The sequence below is a fragment of the Lissotriton vulgaris genome, chromosome 4_1 (assembly GCF_964263255.1).
Source record: "Lissotriton vulgaris chromosome 4_1, aLisVul1.2, whole genome shotgun sequence".
Taxonomy (NCBI): Eukaryota; Metazoa; Chordata; class Amphibia; order Caudata; family Salamandridae; genus Lissotriton; species Lissotriton vulgaris.
The window spans coordinates 1,102,897,137-1,102,923,672 of NC_141691.1; the positions used below are offsets into that span (position 1 = coordinate 1,102,897,137).

General features: G+C 47.2%; 1 protein-coding gene across 1 annotated transcript in view; it reads right to left on the minus strand.

Annotated features, from left to right (window-relative positions):
• GABBR2 (gamma-aminobutyric acid type B receptor subunit 2) overlaps window positions 1-26,536 on the minus strand; it is a 1,712,046-nt gene that overhangs the window by 219,196 nt on the left and 1,466,314 nt on the right. Inside the window, exon 13 of the mRNA XM_086967412.1 lies at window positions 15,449-15,571. Within this exon, the coding sequence (XP_086823538.1) occupies window positions 15,449-15,571 (123 nt within the window). The remainder of the gene's footprint in view (window positions 1-15,448; window positions 15,572-26,536) is intronic.

Consider the following 26,536-nt stretch of genomic DNA (forward strand, 5'->3'; position numbering starts at 1 on the left):
ATTAAAATCGAAAAACAAAACAAGTATGTGGAGGGTCAAGGGGAATATTTAATGACCTATCTGCTCACTCCCCTACTCAGATACAAAATACACAAGAGAGCAGACTAGGTCTGAGAAGAGGGGGTTCAGCTGTGCTGGCAAATGTGCAACAGTGGGTGCATGTGTGAACGTATGTTGTTGAGAACATAGGCTGGAAAAACTCCCATCAGACAACCCTATATGGTGGATTTCACGTCATGTGGGATGTTTTGTTGATCATACCAAGTCACAACCGACCATGTAGTGTCGCTGCGAAAGTGGATGTCAATAATCTAGCCATGATGTCCAGAGTGAAGTAGTAGTGTGTCCTAAAGTGCAGTGCTTAAGTGACAGTGATAAATTAAAATTGACTACACAAGCGCTGTACAACATTCAAAGCGCAACCTATGTGTCATACATTAAAAACACGCCGAGTAGTGTATTGCTACCCCATGGCGCTGTGCAGAACGGTCGACATGTTTCAGCCTATGGGGCATTGCCCCGGCTTTCTTCAGGACCATAAAAAACGCTACTGCAACTATAAATGATGTGTTGAAAAAAACGGACAAATGATGTACTAGTAAAGTTACATATCTACCAGGAATCGTCACAATAGAATTCCCACTGGAAGGGGAGAAGAACATCTTCTTCCTAGAAAAAATGTTGACAAAACACAATATTACACACACATAGCCACGAGAAAGCACAGATACCACGCCAACAAAACACACCTGCCTGAATGGAATTTACATTCAGCATAAAATGACCAAGCATAATAGCTTAAACAACATGAAGCATTTCTCCATGATGCTACTCACCCAGCTTTGTGTGGGTGAAGACCTCACCTCACCCGGCAACCGCTCGGGAGTATGAGGCCCCGCTCTATAGTGTAGAAAAAAGGAACACTGTAAGTACACAACTCTACAGTGTCCAAGCCAAATTCTCTACACATAAAACCCTACAGACGTGTGGTGGTCACCCAACTATTCAACCCACAGTCCAACCTACAACCAGTCACTGGAAAAACAGCATAATGCTGTGGTTTGGTACATAAAACCTCTATGTGGTTTCTTGATAACTCACAAGCGCCTGCTTAATGCCAGTAGTATATACTCATTGATATGTGTACTGAGTTACTAACCCAGGGAATGTCTATAATAAGGGGCTGTTCAAGTGCCCGAAATATTAAGCCAAAATGTCTTAAATAAGCCTCTAAGTCTGAGTCTAAGGGGCTGAAGGGGGCCGTCCAACTGATCGGCTCGAGTGTACCGAATTCAATTACAAGAAAAAAGGGGGGGCGGGCTAGCTGATGGTAAATGCATCGACATGAGACTCACCTGTCCGTCGGTGCCCCCAGTAGAAAGTCGAGCGGAAGTGGAGGTAGTGGTGGTCCACTACCTCCACTTCCGCCCGCCCCCCCTTTTTTCTTGTAATTGAATTCGGTACACTCGAGCCGACCAGTTGGACGGCCCCCTTCAGCCCCTTAGACTCAGACTTAGAGGCTTATTTAAGACATTTTGGCTTAATATTTCGGGCACTTGAACAGCCCCTTATTATAGACATTCCCTGGGTTAGTAACTCAGTACACATATCAATGAGTATATACTACTGGCATTAAGCAGGCGCTTGTGAGTTATCAAGAAACCACATAGAGGTTTTATGTACCAAACCACAGCATTATGCTGTTTTTCCAGTGACTGGTTGTAGGTTGGACTGTGCGTTGAATAGTTGGGTGACCACCACACGTCTGTAGGGTTTTATGTGTAGAGCATTTGGCGTGGACACTGTAGAGTTGTGTACTTACAGTGTTCCTTTTTTCTACACTATAGAGCGGGGCCTCATACTCCCGAGCGGTTGCCGGGTGAGGTGAGGTCTTCACCCACACAAAGCTGGGTGAGTAGCATCATGGAGAAATGCTTCATGTTGTTTAAGCTATTATGCTTGGTCATTTTATGCTGAATGTAAATTCCATTCAGGCAGGTGTGTTTTGTTGGCGTGGTATCTGTGCTTTCTCGTGGCTGCGTGTGTGTAATATAGTGTTTTGTCAACATTTTTTCTAGGAAGAAGATGTTCTTCTCCCCTTCCAGTGGGAATTCTATTGTGACGATTCCTGGTAGATATGTAACTTTACTAGTACATCATTTGTCCGTTTTTTTCAACACATCATTTATAGTTGCAGTAGCGTTTTTTATGGTCCTGAAGAAAGCCGGGGCAATGCCCCATAGGCTGAAACATGTCGACCGTTCTGCACAGCGCCATGGGGTAGCAATACACTACTCGGCGTGTTTTTAATGTATGACACATAGGTTGCGCTTTGAATGTTGTACAGCGCTTGTGTAGTCAATTTTAATTTATCACTGTCACTTAAGCACTGCCCTTTAGGACACACTACTACTTCACTCTGGACATCATGGCTAGATTATTGACATCCACTTTCGCAGCGACACTACATGGTCGGTTGTGACTTGGTATGATCAACAAAACATCCCACATGACGTGAAATCCACCATATAGGGTGGTCTGATGAACTGCCATTAAAATGCCAAATGAGATCAACTATCGGGCGAGATCACTACTTCCATTCCAGATAAAAGGTCTTAGAGAAGCATGCTAGTAGACTGATCTCAGAATTTTATGCGCAACATCTAAACTTAGAGTCCCTCCAGTCTGGTTTTCACCTGGCACAGAAACATAACTAGAATCCATTCTTGATGATCTCTGAATGTCAGCATATAAAGCGCATCCTTTTGCTTTGATACTACTAGACCTATCTGCTGCATTTGATGCAGTCCATCTTGTTGACCAGACTGGTGGAAGTGGGGATTTGTGCGCCATTGGTGCAATCGTGCAAATCCTATTTAAAAGTAAGATTTCAGGCATTCTATTTATCATCTTTTCAATCTGAATTCAAGATACTGTATCAGGGTGTGTCTCAGGGATCACTTCTTAGCTCCACCCCCTTTAATATTAATATCCGTCGGCTGGCCAAACTTATAAGATCTCTTGGCATGAACTGCATGAATTATGCAGAGGATTCTGCAAAGAAAGTTACTGTGGATTGGTCGGACTCTGCTCCCCTGAAAAGTTTCATCAATGTATGCCAGTAATCATCTGAAAAATGATAAAACTGAGCTGCTGTGAGTTAACAACAACTGTTTTGTTAGTTCTTTTTCCTTGACACTTTGGTCCAGTTCCCCCTACACAGCCAGGAATGGTCGGTATCTGATGTTTATTCTGAATGCTAATCTGTCTCTTGTGCACTAGTGTAACAGGTTAATCGTCTCTCTGCTACCTGCTTTTTTTCATTTGGGTGTTGCACAAAATGATTGCTCTTTTCCTGTTCTCTGTGCACTCAGTAATGGCCCAGGCGACTAGACTACTGCAATATTCTGTGTTTTTTGTACTGCCTCTTGACGCTTCCATGATGGCATTGGGTTTGCGAAGCAATGCCACAGCTTGATATAGGGGCCAGCTACCTCAAGAAGAAATTCCTTTGCTATTTCCCTAAGAGTCACTTAAGATCTACTGATGCCGCTTTGGTGTTACAAAAGGAGGTGGTGATGGACAGAGCATCTGAACCAATCAAACACTCACACCCAGTCAACAGATCTGGGTTTAATCAATCACCGTTCTTTAGCACACTCTGCCATCCCAGTTCAGACATGGCCATATGCAAATCAGTCTGACCCTTTGCCTCATGGAAACAGTCCAGCCCGAACTGCCAAGCCATGCCTTCCCTGGACCGGAAACAAGCTTCCTAGGACCAGTTTCTGGCATTCCAGCCATCTTCAGCCAGGCTTGCTTGAATCCAGTGGCAAAGTGAGCCACTCCCTTTTGTACCGCCTCTTTGGGGTTGGCAGCTTAGGTGGGCACGATTGGGGGCAGGTCCTTTTCTGTCACTGCTGCTAAACTGTGGAGTCCACTTCCAGTAATGGTACAGGAAAAGCAAGCTCTTCTTTGCTTCCAAAAGGTGCTAGTAATCTAGTTGTTTATTGAACAGTTTCTTTTCAAGGTCTAAAGTTACCTTCAGCATCAGGGCACCGGTATAGGTAGCAGACTGCTAAAATAAATCGCTAAACATAACAATCAAGTCAAGTCAAGTCAATCAGCTTTATTTCGATAATAAAAATATCATAAAAGCATTACATAAAACAGCAGTTAAAATCATGTTGGTTAAAATCCACTTCCTGGTTGAATAAACAATTTTTTACACTTTCCAATAAATTAAATAAGAAGGTCCAATACATGACCGCAACAATGAGTTTTAACCTTTTGCATCTGATTGACCAAGCCCAGCCAAGGTATTTGGCCATGTCACAAACATACAGGGGCCTGGCATCATACCTCAAAATTCTAAGGGCGACTGTATGGTCTCTGGTACCAAGCTCCCTGCATAAGGGATTTAGCCACAAGGACCTTGGAGTTTTGTAGGCCGGGCATTCGAATAGAAAATGGGCTACAGACTCCATTCTAGAGGTACAAAATATGCAGAATGGAGAGGTTTGGGCTGGAATGTTCCAACGGGCAGACAATTCTCTCAGGGGGAGTAAGCCTACTCTAAACCTAAAATACAAAGCTCGATCAAAGGATTTAGAGATCAGATCCATATACGATTCGCAAAGGGGGACATCCTTAATCATAAGAAACTCAGTGGATGTCCTGCTAAGCTTCCGATTTGAGTTAAGTTTGTTTGCTACCCACTGCCAATATAAGGTCTTGAGGACAGATTTGGGGGGAGCACTCCTAGATGCCCAAGCAACACCAAGACCCATGCTGTCAAACATTGTTTTTACTTTTGTAAGCCACCTGATTTTTGACCATCCATACATTGACAATATTTCCGATAGCCCCTCTTCATAAGTAACAAGTTTGGGGGTTCTCCATAAATGTGCCCACAATAAAAGCGGGCGCAGTCGGGCCTGGTCTCTGATCGAGCGGCAGCCCATATCTAGCAATAGGGGAAACGTGGGCATGCTATGGGGAAGTGACATTAGGTCCTTTAGAAATGTATTTTCCAATTTTAAAAGAAGGTCACTAGAGCCTAATCCCCAAAGTTCAGCCCCGTAAAGTGCTGCACTAACTCTCCTAGCTCTATAAATATCTAGGACTAGGGCTATGGGCCTAAATGAGGATGAGCGTTGCTCTTTGATCAATGCCCCCACAACCCGTTTGTGACCCATCAGCAATTTCTGGAGGTGGGGGCCCCACTGCATAGAGTCAGATAGACGAATTCCCAAGTAATCAAATTCCCTTACCCTTTCTAGGCGCACAAGGTTTAGAGAGGGAGGGCGACCAAGCTTCCTGGGGGGGTCAGTACTAGATACTTAGTTTTATCAGTATTGGTTTTGAGGCCCCTGCTGTCACAAAAAGATTGAAAATTATCTAAGAGGCTCTGTAGGCCCATCGGTGACTTTGACGTGAGCAGAGTGTCATCAGCGAAAAGGAGCGTGGGTATTTTCTTTCCCGCCAAAAAGGGGGCGTCAGATGGTTGATTTAAGAGATGCTCCACCACCCCGTTCACATATAAGGAGAACAGGGTGGGGGCAAGGATGCACCCCTGGCGAACGCCCCTTTCCACTGGGATTTTGGCAGTCTTCTGGCCCTGAGTGCACCACCTCACCTGCGCATAGTTCCCATCGTGCAACTTTACCAATAGGGACAAAAAGTAGGCTGGGATCCCCAGATCAGCTAGTACCCCCCACAAGCGGTCCCCATGGCACTAGGTCAAAGGCAGTCCTTAAATCGATAAACGCAAGATAAAGACTACCTTTGCCCAGCACCACCACCTTGCAGTAGGTGAGCATCAGTCTAAAGACCTGCTCGATGGTCCCAGTCCCAACCCTAAAGCCTGCCTGGGATTCTGATAGAATTTTATTTTCGGCCTCCCACTGGAGCAATCTCCCCAAGACAAACTTTCCGGCCACCTTCTGTGTAGAATCTATAAGACTGATAGGGCGATAGTTTGCTGGATCGTCCCAACAACCCTTCTTAAAAATCGGGACGACCTCAGCCCCCTTCCATGAATCTGGGATCGCCGCACCATGCATAATGGCATTAAGTAAAGTTGATATAAACTTGCCCCAGTCTTGTGAATGCAAACGGAGTAGGTCCCCGGGTAAACTGTCAGGGCCTGCTGCATTGTTTGGCACTAAAGATTTGATCAAGTCTTCCACCTCCTTCGATGTAAAAGGTAGCACCTCACTAGTCCCAAAGGGCCCAAAGCAGGAGATGTAGTCGGCCCCAACCCCTCGGCTGGGTGGGTGGAATAGAGGAGAGAGAAGTGATCAAACCATGCCTGCCCCGTAATATTGCATGTAATAAGGGTACAATCGGGCCTATTCCTGGTTCTTACCAGGTTCCAAAAACCTCCAGCATCCCTCCTTTTGCTGGCAACCTTTAAATTACACCCGAACTGATCGTCCCAAGCCCTCCTGGCTTCCCTAATGGTGAACCTATAGTTATTCCGGGCGGTCCGGATCAGCACAGGGTCTTTTAGCTTGACTGCCTTTACTAAGGCTGTCTTTGACAGCCGGCATTTTTTGGAAAACCACCCTGGATTGTGTTTCGGATTCTGGTCCCCCCCTAGTATGGGAAACCCTACAAGGTTTTATAAGTAGACTTCCCACGGCTTCAATGGTATTACAAAAGAGGCAAAGAACCTCAGACTGAGCCAATATGGAGGTGTCTAGCCTAGATACTGCCCCTTCAATCAAGGCCCTTAGGTTTTGGACCAGCCCATCATCCAGGACAGCCGTGCACCATTTAAGGCGCCTTCCCCCATTAGAAGGACAGACATAACACTTAACAAACATCTATCAAAAAAGTAATTGTTTACAAATAAAAATGTATCCTTTCTAGCCAACGTTCTGTGATCTTAAAAAAGGTTTAAAGCTGGTACAGTGACTATTGTATGCTCCAGGTGATCATTAGTGAATATTTGCAAGATTAACTTACCTCTACTTTTAAGGACATTTAGTTTAATGGCAAAGTTACATACTTCAGAAAAAGGAAACCAAGGTTTCAATCCGAGATCCTGTACTTTGTGATAGTTTCCTACCGTGGGCAAACCACCTATGTGGCTCAGTTCACTTTTCTGACAAAATAATTGAAAATTATAATAATTTATGTTGACACAATATAAAGCTACTGATTCCTACCACAAAACGTCATCACTCAAGTACCAGAGGCCATCTTAACCATAAAACTGTGCTAAGATTGGTTACTGGTTTTGATCTGTGCTTGAAGTATAAGTGCTCTTTCACTGCATTACACATGCACACAAATGTATTGTGTCACTACAAATCGAGCACACCTGCACCAGTCTTCCTAATAACACTACACCCTCTTACCAGGTCTCATTTCGCCGTTTCCTCTAATGTTTTATTGCTGGTTGAAGGGACGGTACTAGGCATGGGCAGCGTGGGGATTTCTGGGGGACCTCTCGATATGCGAAGAGGAGGCACGGCAGCAGCACATCCCACTGGCGACGGAGGGGCTCTTCCAACCCCCCAATCATCCCTTTGAGCGTGCGGTTGAACCGCTCAACGAGTCCGTTTCCTTGAGGGTGATAGGGGGTCGTGAATCGGTAGGTGACCCCACACTGTTGCCAGAGGGACTTCATATATTTGGAAATAAAGTTCGTGCCTCTGTCGCTGACGACTTCTCGGGGGAAGCCCACACGGGAGAAGATCCCCATCAGGGCCCGGCCGACTACCGGGGCTGTCACAGTTCGCAGGGGAACAGCCTCGGGGTAGCGGGTGGCGTGGTCCACCAGTACCAGGATGAACCGATGTCCTTGTGCTGTACGGGGGTCGAGGGGCCCCACAATGTCTCTCCCGACCCTCTCGAACGGGGTGGTGACCACGGGAAATGGTTGCAGGGGGGCTTTTAGTTTGCGGCCGCTCTTTCCACTGGCTTGGCACGTGGGGCAAGATCGGCAATGCTGGAGTACATCATTCCTCATTTTGGGCCAGAAGAAGTGGGTCACTAGGCGGCTGTAGGTTTTATCCTGACCCAGGTGTCCAGCCAGGGGGACATCGTGGGCCAGGTTTAGCAAGAAGTCTCTAAAACGGAGGGGCACCACTAGCACTCGGCTGGCCCCCAGCTCCGCGATCCTTTGTTCACTGTATAGCAGATCATTGTCCCAGTAGATCCAATGTGTTCCGGAGGTATCCCCTGCGCTCTGGGCGAGGGCTTGTTGGCGGAGTCCCTCGAGGGAGGGACAGGTCTTCTGCTCTTGGCGAAACTGCTCCTGTGTGGGCCCCCCCTCTTGATGCCACTGGTCGAGGCCAGCGAGGTCCGGAGGTTGAGCTGGTTCTGGGGGGACGGCACGGTCGGTGTCTTCGACTGGGGCGACCGGGGGAGGAGGCGCCGGCCATTCGGGTTCCTCCGGTCGGGGATTGGCACGGGCGGCCATGGACCGGGTGGTGACGCACGCCCAGTCCGGGATGCCTAACATCCCCAGGTGTTCTCTTCGTTCTACGGCTGCCCACGGAGAGCTTTCAAGGTCATTTCCCAGGAGGCAGTCTACGGGGGCATCATCCCGGACCGTCACTTTCAACATGCCGGAGACCCCTCCCCATTCGAAAGGGACGCAGGCCATCCGACACAGACTTTCCGAGTTATCGGCTGAACGGACAGGGCAGAGAATATTTGGTAGGAACTGTTCTGGGGTCACCAGGTGACAGCGGACGGCTGTTACACTGGCCCCGGTGTCACGGAGGGCTTCGGCCGGGCGTCCATTGATGCTCACCCATTGGCTGTACTTCCGGGTGTTAGCGGGTAGGGGGACCCGCGGGACCATGTCTTTCCCCCCTAAGCATGCTAGAGCCATGGCGGCTGGCTCCCATTCTTGATGCTCTTGCTCATATTCTTCCTGCTCCTCCGAGATCTGTTCTTCCCCCAGGGCAGCAGCGGCCACTTGGCGGGGTCTTGGGCTCTGGTACTGTGGGCAATTAGGGTCGTTTGCATAGTGGCCGACTCGTTGGCATCGGTGACACGTGACATTGGCTCTGTATCCCGGTCGCGCCGGGGTGCTGCCCCGGTTGGCCGGGGGGGTGGTGCTGGTAGCGTGGGCGACCGGAGCGTTGTCTCTTCCTCGTCCTTGGCCCCCTCCTCCTCCTCGGGGACGGTGCTGACCGTTGTTGTTCCGGTTCTGTTCATAGGATCCATTTCGGCCCACTCTGGTGATTTCCCACCGGTCAGCCTCGGCTGCGAGCTGCCGTGGATCAGTCAATTTGCTGTCGAGGAGGTGCTGCCGGAGCTCAATGAAGCAATTGTTTGATAGATGCTCCCACACCATGAGATTGAATAGTTGTTCGTAAGTTGTGACATTGCTTCCTTTGATCCAGCCCTCGAAGGCTCGGCTAAAATAGTTCACGTAGTCCACCCAAGTTGTACCCGGGATGCGGGTGCAGTCTCGGAACCTCTGACGGTACATCTCGGGTGTGAGCCCATAGCGGGTGAGGAGGGCAGCTTTCATGTGGTCATAGGAGGTCATCTGATGGTCCGGGAGCTGTAGCAGGGCATCGCGGCCCTCATTGAGGAATCTCCCCCATAGACCGGCTCCCCAGTCGCTTCGATCGATCCGGTGGGCGGTCATAGCGATTTCGTAGGCCTTGAACCATTGCTGGATGTCGTCCTCTCGGAAGTATTCTCGAACGACATCCTTGGGGATGTGTACCTTCTTATCTGTTGTCCCTGGGGTGTGGGGTTGCTCGGGCACCCCTAATTCTTTGTTCTGCTTGCGTAAGTCTATCTCAGCTAATTTGCGCTCGTGCTCATATGCCAGTCTCTTTTCCTCGAGCTCCCTTTGTCTCTGTTTTTCCTCTCTTTCTTCTCGGAGACGCAGGTGCTCTAAGCTCAGTTTTTGTTCGGCCAACTTAAGTTCAACATCCATTTTGAGCCGGGCCATTTCTAGTTCATGTAGTCGTGTTCTTTCTCGTTCCTGGATCTCGTCTTGCGAGAGACCCGTTCTTCGCTCCTCGGGGGCCGTGGTGTTTTTTTCTACTGCTGCGATGTTTTGGTCGGTGGTTCCGACGGCCCCGGTTTCTGCCCAGGACTCTAGGGCATGCTTGAAATCGTCTTTGGTACTTAGACCGGTGGTAGCGATACCTAGTTCGATGCAGAATTGTTTTAATTCACGATGGCTGTACTCGTCCAATTTCTCCATCTGAAATTTCTCGGTGGATCCGCTTTCTTTGGTTGTCATCGTGATTTCGTCGTGGGGTGAGCTACCTTCTGTACGATTATGCGGTGATTCGGATCGCGCCGCTGGCCACCAATGTTAGACGGACCGGAAGGGTCGGCCGAGGATAAGGGGAGAGGTCTCCGGGGAGAGCCGTCTCCAGCGATCGTACAGACAAGTAACTTCCCCCCCCACGGACGGACACCACACCAGGATAAGGTTTAACGATACTTTATAAGCAATTCTTTAAGTACGGTAAAATGATACAAGGAGGTCTGGACTCAGGGGTCCCCTCGATTCTGGTCTCTGGATTGGGAAAAGGGGTAGCGGGACAGTCTTGTTACCAATAGATGAAAATAGCTCTCAATCCTCGAGCTCGGCGTTCTAGATGATCGGGCCGCGGCGGAGCCAGCAGGTCCCGGGATGGATGAAGGAAGCGACGGTCCGCGGCGGAGCCAGCAGGTCCCGATGAAGATGGTAATTACAAACGGTCCGCGGCCACGCCAGCAGGTCCCGACGACGATGAAGGTTTACGAAGGTTGCGGCAGCGCCAGCAGGCAGGACGATAGTTCGCAAGGCAGAGCTACGGCAGCGCCAGTAGCCCGTCAAGGATGAGTTCTTCTCTGCGTCTCTCGACTCCAGGATACAACTGTCTTCCTGCTCTGGAGCTGCCCCAGTTATAGGGCTGGTGCCCTTTGATGTCCGGACCCTCGCACTTGGAGGTCGGGAGGTCCGGGATGAGGGAGTCCAGACACCCAGCAGGGGGGTGGAACCAGCGCCCGGGGAGGCTGGGGGCGAGCGGTACCTGGCGGGGGAGAGCCATCGACACCTCTTTCTCCCATTGACCTGCCAAGTAGTCCGCTCACCTCCTGGGTGGATGGTGGTGCCGGGATGTCTGAGGCCTGGCCAGGCCCAGGGTTGGGGTCGATCGGGGGCCACGCGGCCTCGTGGTGGAGTGTCCAAGATGGCGCCCAGACTGGGCGCGCGGGCCGGTAGTGGATCGGGCCCACGAGGTTGATATGTTCAGAGGCAGGGGTCCCGGAGGGGACGGAAAACGTGAAGTGGTGGTGTGTGACACTTGAGGGACCGGGCTCGGGCCTGGTCGGGCAGAGGGGGAGCGGCCCTTCACGTGGCCTGTCCAACACTGATGTATGTCCTGTTGTTTCCCTGTTGAAACACTAAAAGAAATGTGCTTCCTTGCAATTCGGTTCCATGGGAGGGCCCCCCTCCCTGGGCCTCTCAGGGATGGTGTCTGGAGGCCTAGGGGAGGGAGACACTTTCTCTTGTCCCAATTGCAAGGAGACCCATTCAGAGACACTGCCGGAGGCCCATTGTCCAGTATTTTAGCACCCCCACAGTTTTAACTTTCAGACCACAGCAATTCTCACACCTATCGGGTTGGAGGTGTCCTTACACCCAAAACAATCAAACCCCTCTGAGCTTTACGCTTTTGGAGAGGATATTCTCATGTTTCATGTGATCCAAATATTGAAATCCTGTCATCCATATGTCCAATGTTGCAGTTGTGCACTTCCCATTTTTCATATCTTCTACTCCCGTTTCTCTTTTAGCCTCTCTCTTGCATATATTTTTTCTGCTTTTCATTTTTTTAAGGGCTATATCTTTCATCTTCTTTTTCTTACTTGCACAGGCAATTATTTTTCCTGAAATCACCCTGAACACAAATTGATTACTTGGTTGAATTCCGAGGTTGTTTCTTAAACAAGCACCTTCTTAGTTAACTCTCTCCTTAATATTAGTATTTCTATATACAATTTCAACCAATTTAAATAAAAACTTCAGAGATATTGTAATTGTATTGTAATTGCATTTATATAGCACTTACTACCCCAACGAGGCGTCAAAGTGCTTTCCCGGCAAGTAGCACGCTACTCTGCAACCCAACTGGATTTAGTGGTGAACTAGTATAGTGAAATATGAAAATGTATTTGATCAGTGGATATGTTAGTCTGTTATTTGGACTGACAAGGGTAGTAGAGGAATAGAAGAGGGAAAGGTTTACATTTATGTTGCGCTTGCTACCCCTGATGAGGCATTGAAGAGCTTTTATGGTGAGTAGCACGCTACTTCGGAACCCAAAAGGATTAGTTGTGAATTAGTATAGTGAAATATTAAATTAATTTGAGCGGTGGATATGTTAATCTGTTATTAGGATTGAGAAGGATAGTGGAGGGATAGAAGAGCGAAAGGTTTGCATTTATTTAGCGCTTGCTACCACTGATGATGCGTCAAAGCACTTTTTCAGGGAGTAGAATGCAACTCAGGAACCCAAATGGATTTGTGGTGAATTAGTATAGTGAAATATGAAATGAATTTGAGCTGTGGATATGTTAGTCTGTTATTTGGATTGGGAAGGATAGTGGAGGGATAGAAGAGGGAAGGGTTTGCATTTATATAGCACTTCCTACCCCTGATCAAGTGCTGAGGTGCTTCTTGGTAGGTAGCACGCTACTCCTGAGCCCAAACAAGATTAGTGGTTAATTAGTCTAGGGAAATATGAAATAAATTTGAGCGGTTGACATGTTAGTCTGTTAATTAAATTGAAAAGGAATAGTGGGGGCGTAGAAGAGGGAAGGGTCTAGGGTGTTTTTTTTTTACCCCTTTTTTATTAGTTTATAGCAGTAGAAGGGGCTTTGGGATAAGTAAATGGGAGGCGGAGGGGGAAGAGTCAGAGGAAGGGTTTAGAAAGGCTCGTTTGGGAGACCTAAAGAGTAAATTAGGTATGACATGATGCAAGGAAGGGTAGAGGAGGGAAGAGTCTAGAAAGTGTTATTTTGGGGATCATAGTAGTGATATGGGGTTTTGGATGAATGAGAGTGTGGAGGCAGAGGATATATTGAGAGAGGTATAAGGCAAGAAATAGGTTAGTGCATTGGAAAGAGTAGTAAAATGAGGTTGAGATGAGTCAGAGAGTTGAGGTAGAGGAGGTGTAGGAGAACATAAGGTGAGTTGTTTGTTTTACCTATTTGTAAAAATTACACAACCCGAAGCCATCTAGCACTTTGGAATCTATGCAGTTATAAGTGCTGAGCGGAGGGTAAATGTCTGCACTGCTACATTGGTATGTTACGTAATCTCCAAAACATAGCTAGATTATCTGAAATGCATTTTTTAATGCAATCATTAACTGCATCTATTTGTAGGATAGTATCTTACTGTCTTTGTTCTACACTTTTGAGAATTGAAAAACTTATTTTCCATTTCATTTCGAGTCATTTTACTATGATTTTTTTTGTTGTTTGAAAAAATGCAAGGAAAGAAATGTCTGACTTTGACAGCGCCCTGACAGAACACAAGTGGTTGTCGGCTGTTTAATTCTCATGATGTCTGTACTAAGGACCTTATTTAGAACTCGGCGGACGGGTCACTCGTCACAACGGTGACTGATATCCTGTCCGCCAAAATATAAATCTCATTATATGCTTTGGGATTTATGTTTCGGCGGACGGGATGTGCGTCACCCTTGCAACGAGTAACTCACCCGCCGAGTTATAAATCAGACCCTAAGACACTCATTAGGACAGGTTTAGGATTTCGAAATGCAAGCAGTCCTCAGTCTTTTCATGGCATCCATACAGGTAACATCCATCAACAGTGACTTTCTTCAAACTAAGTTTAAACTCAATCTTTTGAGACAGATAGTGTTGAATTTGGGAAACATCCTTTACAACGAAACTTTTACAACGCAGTGCTATTACAACGCAGGTTTTACAACGAAAACCATTACAACGCATTGCGCTGGGGGGCGCTCTAGGATAGGGAATAGATTTAATTTACTATCCAACACCTTCCCTAGTGTCCACCGGGACTGGAGTTGGAATAGTAAATTAAACTATTCACTATCCAGCACCCCAAAGCGCTATGCGTTGTAAAGGTTTGCGTTGTAAAACTGGCGTTGTAACAGCATGCGTGGTAAAAGCATGCGTTGTAACGTCATACATGCGTTGAATTTGCTTTACCAAAGGTGGTGCTATAACCTGATTGACAGAAACTGTATAATGGGCCACCGAATACAAAAGTCTGGAGACCCTTCACGCTGCATTTTAAAACCTTCTGGGTTCCTCTCTTAGACGAGGTCAGCAGCACAGACCTGCTCACTAGACTTTTTAGTAGTCTGACATCTATTAACCCAGACTCCTTGCAAACACCAATTCAGATCCAAGGTATTGGCCATGGATCTCATTCGGAAATATATGCCTGATTCCTAGTTCCAAACATTTTGCATCCTGGTCCTTCCACTGTCTCAACTCTCTACGGGGAATCCACCACCACTATGCACCAACGTGCCATTTTTGTTTCTCAAGACAACTTACACTATCCCCGTATGAGGGGTATGGAAGGCTTGCGTATTTCACATCATCATCACAATACTAACGGGCCTTGGGTGTGCACTGGGGCCTGGTTTTCACCAGAAGATTCTCTCTGCTCACCGATATATTTGGTGCTGATTTTCCCAGATGTTGGGTCACTGGTGAACTTGCAAAACCGTTAAAGCGCCTCCTACAGATTCGTAACACATTGACATTAAAAGAGAAATATAGAGGTCTATGTCATTGCTTCCGAACTAAAAAAAAGCAATATTTGTGATTGTATGATGTTTAAAAACAAAACTGGTCCAAGCATCCAAGGCCCACGTGCCTCTCATCCCTTTTCTCTAATAACAGTCTTTGTTAAAGCAGACAGGACACTGCAGGAAGCCGCTTTCGAAGCTACCGATGTGGAGCCAACATTATTGACATTCGGCCACGAGCTGCGGAGAAATGTGGCTGTTTTCACTGAGGGATCCGGCAGCCTAGTGCAGTGCCACTCATCTGGAAACTTGATTTCAAAGCGAGCGTGTGTGCATTCTCATAGAAATCATCTGCAGTGCTAATGGAGCGCGGTGATCTATTATTCATCGCAACAGCATCCAATATATAAACTCTGGGCAGAGTACTCCCTCGTGTTTACGCCTTTCGGCCCTCCTTCTCTCCCTTCTTTGGAGAACACACATTCCTTAAAGCAACGCCATGGCGTAAAAGCAACCCCATGTCCTGTGATTCACTCGAAGACACAACCACGGTGAGTCACAGGGCCAAGAGCTCGCCAGGCATTACAAAATCCAACCCCACGTTGTGGCTGCAAACGAGACAGCACAGATTGTATGTTCCATTCGATATTGATTTCATGGTTTTTGGGGTGGCTTTTTCATTCAACCCTGGCGCTAAAATCCTCCCAACCTACCTCTAGGTTGTAGTCTTCCACCGTCCTTTTCAAAGGGTCCACCACCTGCCAGCAGATTAAGATGCAGAGGTCAATTAGCAGCATCCCTCCGACTATCACCAGAAGCTTTTGGTCCTTGATGATCTGTAGAGACAAAAGATCGTGCAGAAGTCACAGTTCCGGAGTAATACAAACACCAGTATTTATAATGCAATGAAAGTAAAAGTGACCCTAGACGACATCGTGTGTGGACAGAGTATGTTAGTAAACCAGAAGCACACATGTATTCTTACCGTGCAAAGGTCCCCTCGCGTGTTATCATGACAGTCCAGTACGAAGGGCTTCAGAAAGCCCTGCTCCCGGCTCGCAGATCGCCCGATTCGATCACTTTGCGAAAGGGAGCAACGGATACCGTATGAGCCCTGGATCCCACCGCAAGAAGCTGGGTCTGGATAAGCAATATTGAAGATCGTTCCTGCAGCTCCAGCTATCACTAGTGAATCAGGCCCCTTAGCTGCACTAAACAACATAGCCTATTGCACACAGATGCGCCTAGCAGGCTCTCGGTGACCTGGGCTTGCATATCATGGACACTGTGCCCCTGCGCAAACATTGGCGCCGCATCTCCATCTGCACCAGGGCAGCCGCGCCTCTGGCGCTGTTGCAGCTCGTCATCACTTTACGAAAGCACATATGTGCTGGTGCACAGCGGGGGCTGTCAGCCTGTTTTCAAGAAGCTGCACCAAAGACCACTCTTTTCTTCCAAACACCTCTCTATCACATTTTATTTGGGTAATGCAACAAAGAAAAGAGCATTTTCTGCACATCACTTACAATCTTGCACAATATAAAACAACATACATAACTGCATACCGGTTATTATTTCTCTCTTAGTTCGGGGCATTATTATTATTATTATGTTTCTTATATAGCGCCTGAATCGACCCCGGAAGGGGTATCTCCGCGCTTGCCTTGGGAACCCGTCCTGGTTTTTCCTGTGAGATAGCCCCTACAGGGCATCCCCAAGGTGAAAGCCAGGCATCCCGCCGCAGGGGGCCGTTGTGGAGATTAAGCAAGCTTAATTTACCTCGTATATTTACTGTGGGGTCTATCCAGGGGGGCGTGTTTATGATATACCTTATCTGAATGATGGGATTTCCTTAATGCTAGTTTTCAGGTGTCGTGGGGTCCCATAAGTGTGATTTATTGGTGACATAGAGCACATAAATGCAGTTCACATTATACCTACCATTCTCATCGATATAGGATACATACGCTCCCCAGATAGGTTCCCATTTTGTCAGGCGGTTGTGTACTGTGGTTGTTAGTATTTCCATAGCATGCATCGACCATAATTTGGACAACATGCCTGCGTTAGGAGGCTCTGAAAGATTCCAAAGCTGCGCTAGAGACACCTTGGTTCTTGTAACATAGGTGTCAGCAGCTACCACCGAGGGAATGTAATATGGCTTTTCTCTTGAACTCCAACAACCCATTTTCATAGCCAGTGGGTCTACCTTTAGTGGTGTTTGTAGAATGGATGGTTCGGATGCGACTTCGCAGATTATATCCTATTCTTCGAGGAGGATTATTTCTGCTTCCTATTTTGCCATATATCTATTCTTAACGGGTGTTGGTGAGCTCATCAATCCATTGTAGGGATTAGTGATGCCTTTGTATACTATTGCTTCCTTTTTTTGTTTAAATCAGTTTTATTATTTTCACAGAATTTTAAATTTCTATGCAAGACAATATCCAACATTTCAACACAACCACAATTAGAGTTGTCTGGCAGTGACGCTCAGCACACACAGATACGCTTGGGATGTCCACTGTGTATCCTGGTGGCCCTATAGTCACAGGGCCAGGTAGGACTACAACATAAGTGTCGCGTCAACAGATATAAAGTCCACAGTGCAGCCATAATGTGATTTTAAAGACATGTTATGACGAGTGTTGCAAATCATACATCTCATGTGGACGCACAGATGTTATAAGGGAAATTAACATTAACTGAGAAAATAAGAGGAATCTTAACGACAGCAGCTGGGTCCGACTTCTGATTACACAGTCTTCTCTGAGTCCCCCACACCACCCCCATTGCATCCACATCTATCTCCCAGTCCCGCCCTTGTCCCCCGCTCCCCCAATTCTCCACAAAGCAGATACGCCAACCAGCACACATGATTACATCTCCTTTTAATCGACGGTCAGTATAAATGTGCCTGCGTATTGGGGTGAGGGTGCACCTGACATGTCGCCCTTCTCAGGTTGCAAGAGTATCTCTCTCAACATCCGGCCCCTGTTCTAGAATTTCCCCCTCCATGCGCACAAGACCCTGAAGTAGACCCTTCCCTTGCATTGCTATCGGCGTCTTACGTAGACCCAGCGTTTCCTCTCGCATGATGGCAATGCCTTCTGCTTTAGCCCATGCTATCAGGGAATACCTCCATGCCCTCACGTGCGGTGGAGAGATGCTGGGGGCTAATCCTCAAGGACTTCAATATAGCTGCTTTCGTTCTGGAATCTCTCCAGCTCCCCAACATACTCTATACCCATTGGTGGCAGGGACTCCTAGAGATATTCCCATACCTTCCTACCGCCATTTACTTCAATGACCGATCAGTTAACACTCCTTACTCTTAATGTCAAGGGCCTGAATCACCCGATTAAGAGGCGCACTAACCTCTCATACTTAGAACAATCCGGGGCACATATCTGTTGGTTCAAGAAACACCTCTCCTCACTATTGACGTGCATAGGCTCCATTCTAAAGTCTTTCCCAACCAATATTTCTGTTCTCTCAAAACCAAAATTGCAGGCGTGCCAATATTGGTCTTCAACAACTTTCGAGAGAAAGTCTGCCCTAAACATGCCAAAGTAGGGGTAGGCTATTAGCATATTTGATGACAGTGGTCTCCCATACTATCACTGTAGGTACCATAAACGCCCCTAATGAGGGACAAGAGCCTTTGCTTCGACAAGCGGTCACAAAGGTGATGGGCACCTCAGATCAACTAGTCCTAGTGTGTGGGGGGGGGGTTTAAACCTAGTTTATAATAATGAGATAGACAGATCAGACCAGCATCATGGCCTAATTGGGAGCCCTCTTCTCTGATGGAGCAAGATGGTTGAGGGATATAGGCCTAGCTGATATTTGTAGGACCATACACCCACTATCCTGAGATTACACGTTCTACTCCCAAGCACACAAGACATATGCTAGATTGGACTACTTTCTGATTTCGCTCGCGGAGACTCCATAGTTCAGATCACTGCGATAGAACCCCGCTCTTTGTCAGATCACTCTGACATGATTGTCACCTAGATGGTTCCTCCTTCTAGGCTGCCATCTAGAATTTGACGTCTCCGAGAAGCCCTATTGCAACGTCCCTAAGTTGTAAAACAACTTACCAAGGCCTTAGAAGAATTTTTAGCTATCAACATCACTGACGTCACCATCACTACACTATGGGACACTTTAAAAGCTGTCGTCAGAGGGTAACAGATCGCAATCTCAACCGCAGACAATAAGACACATAAAGACGAGAGATAGTGCTTGTCTCATCATGTCCTTGAACTTGAACGTATCCACAAGCAAAACGGTGCCCCTCAGATGTGGAGACAGCTAGAAGTTGCCTGAGTCCAACTAGCGGGTCTTGATTTGGACATGGCGGAATATGCTGTACTTCGTCTCTGTCGCCGGTACTATATAGGGGCATTAGATGTGGACATCTCCTAGCTAATAAGTTACGAGTCCAATGTCAGGAGACTGGGGTTCAAATGGTTGTCGACTCTAACCGGTCAGGAATGGAGGGATAGCCCACACATACCAGAGACCTTCCGAGATTTCTATCAAGACCTCTACATGGCCAAACAACTGCCCACACCTCAAAATTAACAGAGGAACAAGTAGCTCAGCTACACCCCCCTGTCTGACTCAAGGAAGTTATCTTAAGTATAGCTCATCATAAACTTTTATGAGACCTTCTGTGTGATCCTGGCTCTCCTTCTCCCTAGATTGTTTAATGCAATAGGGGACTCTTCCTCCCTCCCTCCCTCGATGTTGACAGCATCTATTGTTGTAATTCTGAAGCCAGGGAAAGATAAATGTCACTGCGCATCGTATAGGCCTATTTTCTTCTTAAATGTGGACCATAAGCTTTTCACTAGCATTTTAGCAGCCCGCCTATGCCCCCTCTTACTGGCCATTACAGACCCAGATCAAGCTGGTTTTGTGTCCCAACGTCAATGAAGTGACAATGCCAGAAGGATCCTACACCTCATTGACAAGGTCCAACGCTCTCACCAAGAGAGAACGCTGTTAGCTATAAATGATGAAAAAGCATTTGACAGGGTTTATTGGTCATACTTGGCCGCCACTCTTAAACACTTTGGTTTTGAGGACCATTTTGGAGGGTGGATTCACAGCAGCTATAACCAACCCACAGCGGTGGTTCAAGTGAATGGACACTCTTCCACCCCATTCCTGATTAGTAGAGACACGCGACAGGGGTGCCCGCTGTCACCTCTAATGCTCGCCTTAAATATGGAGCCTATGGCTCACAGAATTTGGACTAACCCTATTCTACGAGGGATCTCATTTGGGGAGAGCAACACACTATTAGCCTATATGCATATGACGTCATAGCGATTTTGGAGGACCCTTCTAATTCATTATCTATCTTTCTTGATGAGTTGATGTGTTTTCCCAGGCAGCAGGCAGCAGGCATCAAAGTGAACACCCAAAAATCAAAATCCTGTTTCTTTTTCAAGCCCTCTCGGTCGAGCCTGCCTCTGGGACACTACAAACCTTCAACAGGAGCTTAGTCGCTTCGTATGGGCAGGAAACCTCACATGCATAGAGACGTACGTTACAATCCTCCAACTGAAGGAGGCCTGGGGGTAGCAAATCTTCACTGTTATTACCAAGCCACCCAACTTAGAGTCTTTGTGGAATGGTCTTGCAATGAATCTGAGAAGCACACGCGTTTCATGGATAGGGCGTTAGCAGGCCAGCCTTTGTGGTGAATTCCTTTCCTCCCAAAGCATGCCCGACCCAAGAGCCTTTACCTTTCCACTATTGTCATATCCTCATTAGATCCCTGGGACAAAGTAACTGTATGGGAGGGACTCACCTCTTTCCCCTTCCACTTGTAGTGAATCCAGACTTTACCCTGGATTTGCATAATCTGGCATTTCAACTTTGGAACCTAGTCGGCTGCAGATCTATTGTTCACTTATTTGACTTAGAAGGACCTACACCCTTTGAGTCCCTCTGCTCAGACCATGCCCTACCTGAATCCGAGAGCTGGCATCACATCCAGATTCGACATTGGGTGATGCAGCCATCTATTTAGACTAGAGCACAGCATCTACTCACCCCATTGTTGCTCCAATACCCATCCAATAACCAACTAATTTCTGCGTTGTATTGTTTTTAAAGCCCTGTAGCCACTCAGTTCAAGCCAGAAATGTTGGGAATCGAGATAGGTTGTTAATTGGCACAGAGGAATGGGAGGATAATATTACCATGCCACTATCATAACCATAATTTCTTTGGGAGTAGGACCCTCTCATGGAGGAGGTTGAAGAGGATACAAGTTGACCACACTGTGCAGGCTGGAAGGGCAGTGGCAGCACACGGACCATGGAGGGCAGGGGAAAGGGTGTGCTGGGGCAACAAAGCAACCATGAAGTACAGGTAAAAGGGCAGCAGCAATGTAAAAAAAACATTGAGGGCAGAAGGAAGAGGCAGTGGCAGTACAACCATACATTTCAACAGACCTGATTCAGGCAGGAGACTCCTGATGTTTTTAAGTTTAAAAGGACTTTGTGTCATCTGACTTCTGCCTAAAATCTCTTCTTGTTCAATGTAAGTCCATGGGGAAAATCAATTCCCCAGGTTTTTCTTTCCAAATCACCCCCTTATCAAGTTAAAAATGTTGGCAAGTAAGGAACATTTGATCACAGAGGGCAGGAGGAATAAGGTAGGGACATAGATTCGGATAAGAGAGGGTAGGAGGGAGATGGGCAGGGACATCCAACTGACCTTACAGGGCAGGAATCAGGGGTTGCAGAAGCACAATACACCACACAGAGCAAGCAAGATGACAGTGCTGCATAACGAACCATGGAAAGCAATAGGGAAGGGACAGGGCAATGCACATGGACAACAGAGAGCAGAGGGGAAAGAGGCAAGAGCAGCAAGCTGACCATACAGGACAGATAGGAGGGACAGTTGCAGCAGAACTGACCATGAAGGGCAGGAGGGAGGGACAGGGGCACAGCAGCAGACCAGACAAAGAAGGAGTGAGGGGATATAAGTCTGAACATGGAATGCAGAGGGCAAGGGGGGAGGAGCAGCAGACTGACCATGAAGGGCAGGCGGGATGGGCACTGGAAGCATGACCACTAATGGAGGGCAACAGTGAGATTGCATTGGCATACACACAGAAAACAGAGGGCAGGTAGGAGGTGGTCAGGGGCAGCAAGCTGATCACACAAGGCAGGTGGGAGGGGTGGGAGGGGCTAAGGCAACACAGAAGACCGTGCACGGGAAACCGGAAGGATAGTGGCAGCACAATGGCCAAGGTGGGAAAGAGGAAGGGGGCAAGTGCAGGGGCACGCACAAAGGACCATGGAGGACAGAAGGGAGGGGTAGGGGCTGGACCCAGACAAAAGAGGGCAGGGGAAGGGGCTTCACACCACTTCACACAGGGCAGATAGGAGGAGGAGCTGCCGCACAACAGAGCATGGAGGGAAAAAGGGCCTTGCAGCAAAATGGAACATGGAGGACAGGAGGGCGGGGATAGGGGCATGGAACTTGGACAGGCAGATTGGAGGTGGCAGGGACAGATGGCAGCCATTTTGCAATGCTAGGCCAGTGGGAGGGGCAGTGGCAGCTCAACAGAATAGTTGATAGCAGAGTAGCAAGCCCTTGGAATATGTTGGGCAGAAAGGAGGGAGCAGGGGGGATGCACAAAGACATGGGAGGGCAGGGGCGAGGAGAGTAGGGCCAGCAAGCTAACCACAGAGGCTAAGCTGGAGGGCAATGATGGGGCATACAATTGGGCAACTGAGGGCATGAAGAGCGGACAGGGACATCAACCTAAATGGAGGGCAGTGGCAGCACATTGGACCATGCAGGACAGGAGGGAAGGGGCTGGTGCATGAGCTCAGACAACAGAGGGTAGGGAGGAGGTGGGCGGGGCAGCAAGCGAAATGTTCAGAACAGACAGGAACCGAGTCATGGACTTGGACAATGCATGGCAAGGAGGAGGGTGGCAGGAGCACTAAGCTTGGGAAGGGGCAGCACAATACCAGGCCAGGCCCTCCATTCAACCCCCTCCACTATGCATTGCAATGGGCATCTTACTTAACGTAAAAAAAAACGTAGAAATTCACTTAAAACAATAAAGGCTACAGTGACATTAGAGTTAAGAAATAGAATTTAAAAAAACATGGAAATTAGCTGAAAAAAAACAAAGGTTACAGGGATGTTAAAGTTAAGCTCAGAGTTTACTTGTACAAAACCAGTGACACTGAGTAGTTATAGTTACCTGAGCTAACTATAACTTCAGCCCTGCAATGCACTGCTTATGACCTCACATATTACATCATTCATGACATGGTCAGTGACATCACTCATGACATTACTGTTGACATCTCAAATGGCATTTCTGATGATATCATCCAGCGATTATGAGTATTTTCTGAATGATCATGAGTGTTAAACATATATACTAAGGGCCTCATCTACAATATTTTGCCATAGGGCAGTGCCACAAGCATACCTGTGGCGCTGCTTTCCAACAAAAGAAAAGGGCAGGAATGTGCCATATGTATCAGGAATGGCACTTTCCTGTCCTCTTTCCCTGCGCTGGTGCTCAATTGGCTGCTATGTGCCAATGCAGGTACCCTTGCACCATGGTGCATGGGCATCTGCTTTGTAGGGATGATTGCTTCTATGCAGCAATTGACACCTCCCTGCATAAAAACAATCAATGAAGGTGATTTTCTCTTTCCATGTGTGCTGCAGAATGCAGCACACATAGAAAGAGGGAAGTATTAGGAGAGATAATGGTATTTTGCCTCGTTGGGCCTCCCTTATGCCTCCCCTGGGGAGACGTAGGCTTTTGATGCATTTCCAGGTTTACAACTTGTTGTAAATCTGGGCATATGTCAAACGCCAAGAGTGTTACATGGGAAAACCCACTGTACCGCCCAAGGCATGCCTCCTCAGCGTAGAGCGAGGCAACTCTGCGACTTGCTCTACATTGCCTCACTCAATATCTGCAAGGCCATGAAAAGCCATGCAGGGTGGCTTTATGTGGTGCGTATTTATGGCTAAGCCATGTGTGCCACCAGAACATCCCAAAAAGTGACTTTCTGGCAGTGCACAGCGCTTGAAAATGAGCCCCTAATGTACTAAAAATAGTATCACATACACCCAGATATACAAATCCCACATAAACCCTAAAAATTCCCTTTCCACCCAAACATCTATATCCATCCTAAACCCTAAAAAATCCCTTACCACCCACACACTCATACCCACCCTAAACCCTAAAAAATTCCCTTTCAACCCAAAACCCATGCCCACCCTAAACCCTAAAAAATTCACTTGCCACCCAAAAACTGACACCCACCCTAAACCCTAAAGAAATCCCTTACCACTCAAAAACTCACACCCACCCTATACCCCAAAAATGTGCTTGCCTGCCAAAAATCCATACCCACCCCAAAACCCTACAAATCCCTTACCACCCACAAATCTAAACCCACCCCACTCCCTAAAAAATTCCTTGCCACCCAAAAACCCATACCCACCCTAAATCCTAAAATTCCCTTAGCCCTCAAAATCCCACACCCACTCTAAGCCCTAAAAATACTCTTGCCACAAAAAATACACACCATAAAATCTACTAATTCCCTTGCCATCCACAAACCCATACCCACCCAAAACCCTACAAAAAATCCCTTACCACCCAAAAACCCATACCCACCCCAAACATTGAAAATGTCCTTACCACCCAAAAACCAAACCCTAAAAAAATCCCTTACTACCCAAAAACCCTCACCCACCCATAACCCCCCAAAATACCTTACCACTCAAAAACTCATACCAACCCTAAAAAACCTTACCACACAAAAATCCATACTCACCATAAACCCCATAAATGCCCTTGCTACTCAAAAACCCACACCTATCCGAAATCCTAAAAATTCCTTTACACTCAAAATCCCACACCCACTCTAACCCCAAAAATTCCCTTTTCATTCTAAAAGCCATACCCACCCTAAACCCTAGAAAATCCCTTACCTCCCAAAAAACCTAACCCACCATAGACCCTAAAATAAATCTTCCTTGCCACCTAAAAACCCATATCCACCTTAAACTCTAAAAAGTACCTTACCACTCAAAAACCAACACCCACCCTAAACACTTTAAATTCCCTTGCCACCCTAAAACTCACACCCTGAACTTTAAAAAAAAGCCTTTACCGTCTAAAAACACATACCCACTATAAACTCCAAAATTCTCTTGCCACCCAAAAACCCAAACCCACCCTAAACCCTAAAAATTCCCATGTCACTCAAAACCCCATACCTACCCTAAATCCTAAAAATTAAATTGCCACCCAAAAACCCATACCCACCAAACCGTAAAAAAATTCCTTACCACTGAAAAACCCACACCCACCCTAAACCCTAAAAAATACATTACCACACAAAAACTCATACCCACTCTAAACCCTAAAAAAATCCTTACCACCCAAAAATCCATACTCCTCATATACCCAAAACATCCCCATGCCACACAAAAATCCATACCCATCCTAAACCCTAAAAATTCCCTTGCTACTCAAAAACCCACACCCCCCCTAAACCCCTAAAAGTTCCCTTGTTACTATAAAACCCATGTGTGTTTTGCTGTTCAACCTTTGTGGGAAGGGTATGCTCAGACGTGGGTCCTGTGCTCACTAAGCCACTGGAGTCAAGCTATCCTGGCTGAGGACGGCTGATAGCCAGAAACCGGTCCTAGGATGCTTGATTCCGGTACAGGAAAGACATTGCTTGGCAGTTCGGGCTGGACTGTTCCCATGAAGCACAGGGTCAAGACTGATTTGCATATGGCCATGTCTGAACAAGGGTGGCTTGGTGAGCAAAATAACAATGGATTAAACCCAGATCTGTGACTGGGGGTGAATGTTTTGCCATAGTGCAACATTCCGTCCATCATCTTGTGTGTTTTGCTGTTCACCCTATGTGGGAAGGGTATGCCCAGACGTGGGTCCTGTGCTCACTAAGCCACTGGGGTCAAGCTATCCTGGCTGAAGACGACTGATAGCCAGAAACCGGTCCTAGGATGCTTGACTCCAGTCCAGGAAAGACATGGCTTGGCAGTTCGGGCTGGACTGTTCCCATGAGGCACAGGGTCAAGACTGATTTGCTTATGGCCATGTCTGAACTGAGGTGGGTTGGTGAGCAAAATAACGATGGATTAAACCTAGATCTGTGACTGGGGGTGAATGTTTTGCCATAGTGCAACATTCCGTCCATCATCTTGTGTGTTTTGCTGTTCACCCTATGTGGGAAGGGTATGCCCAGACGTGGGTCCTGTGCTCACTAAGCCACTGGGGTCAAGCTATCCTGGCTGAAGACGACTGATAGCCAGAAACCGGTCCTAGGATGCTTGACTCCAGTCCAGGAAAGACATGGCTTGGCAGTTCGGGCTGGACTGTTCCCATGAGGCACAGGGTCAAGACTGATTTGCTTATGGCCATGTCTGAACTGAGGTGGGTTGGTGAGCAAAATAACGATGGATTAAACCTAGATCTGTGACTGGGGGTGAATGTTCTGCCATTGTGCAACATTCCGTCCATCATCTTGTGTGTTTTACTCAAAAACCCATTCCCACCCAAATCCTAGAAAATCACTTATCACCCAAAAAACATACCCAGTGATGACATCACTGATGACATCTCAAATGACATCACTGATGACATCATCCAGTGACTGTGTTTTTCTTTAAAGTTTAAATATGTATTAAATATATGCCAAGCTGTATTGAAGAATGAGTGGGTGTATAAGTGTCTGAATGGA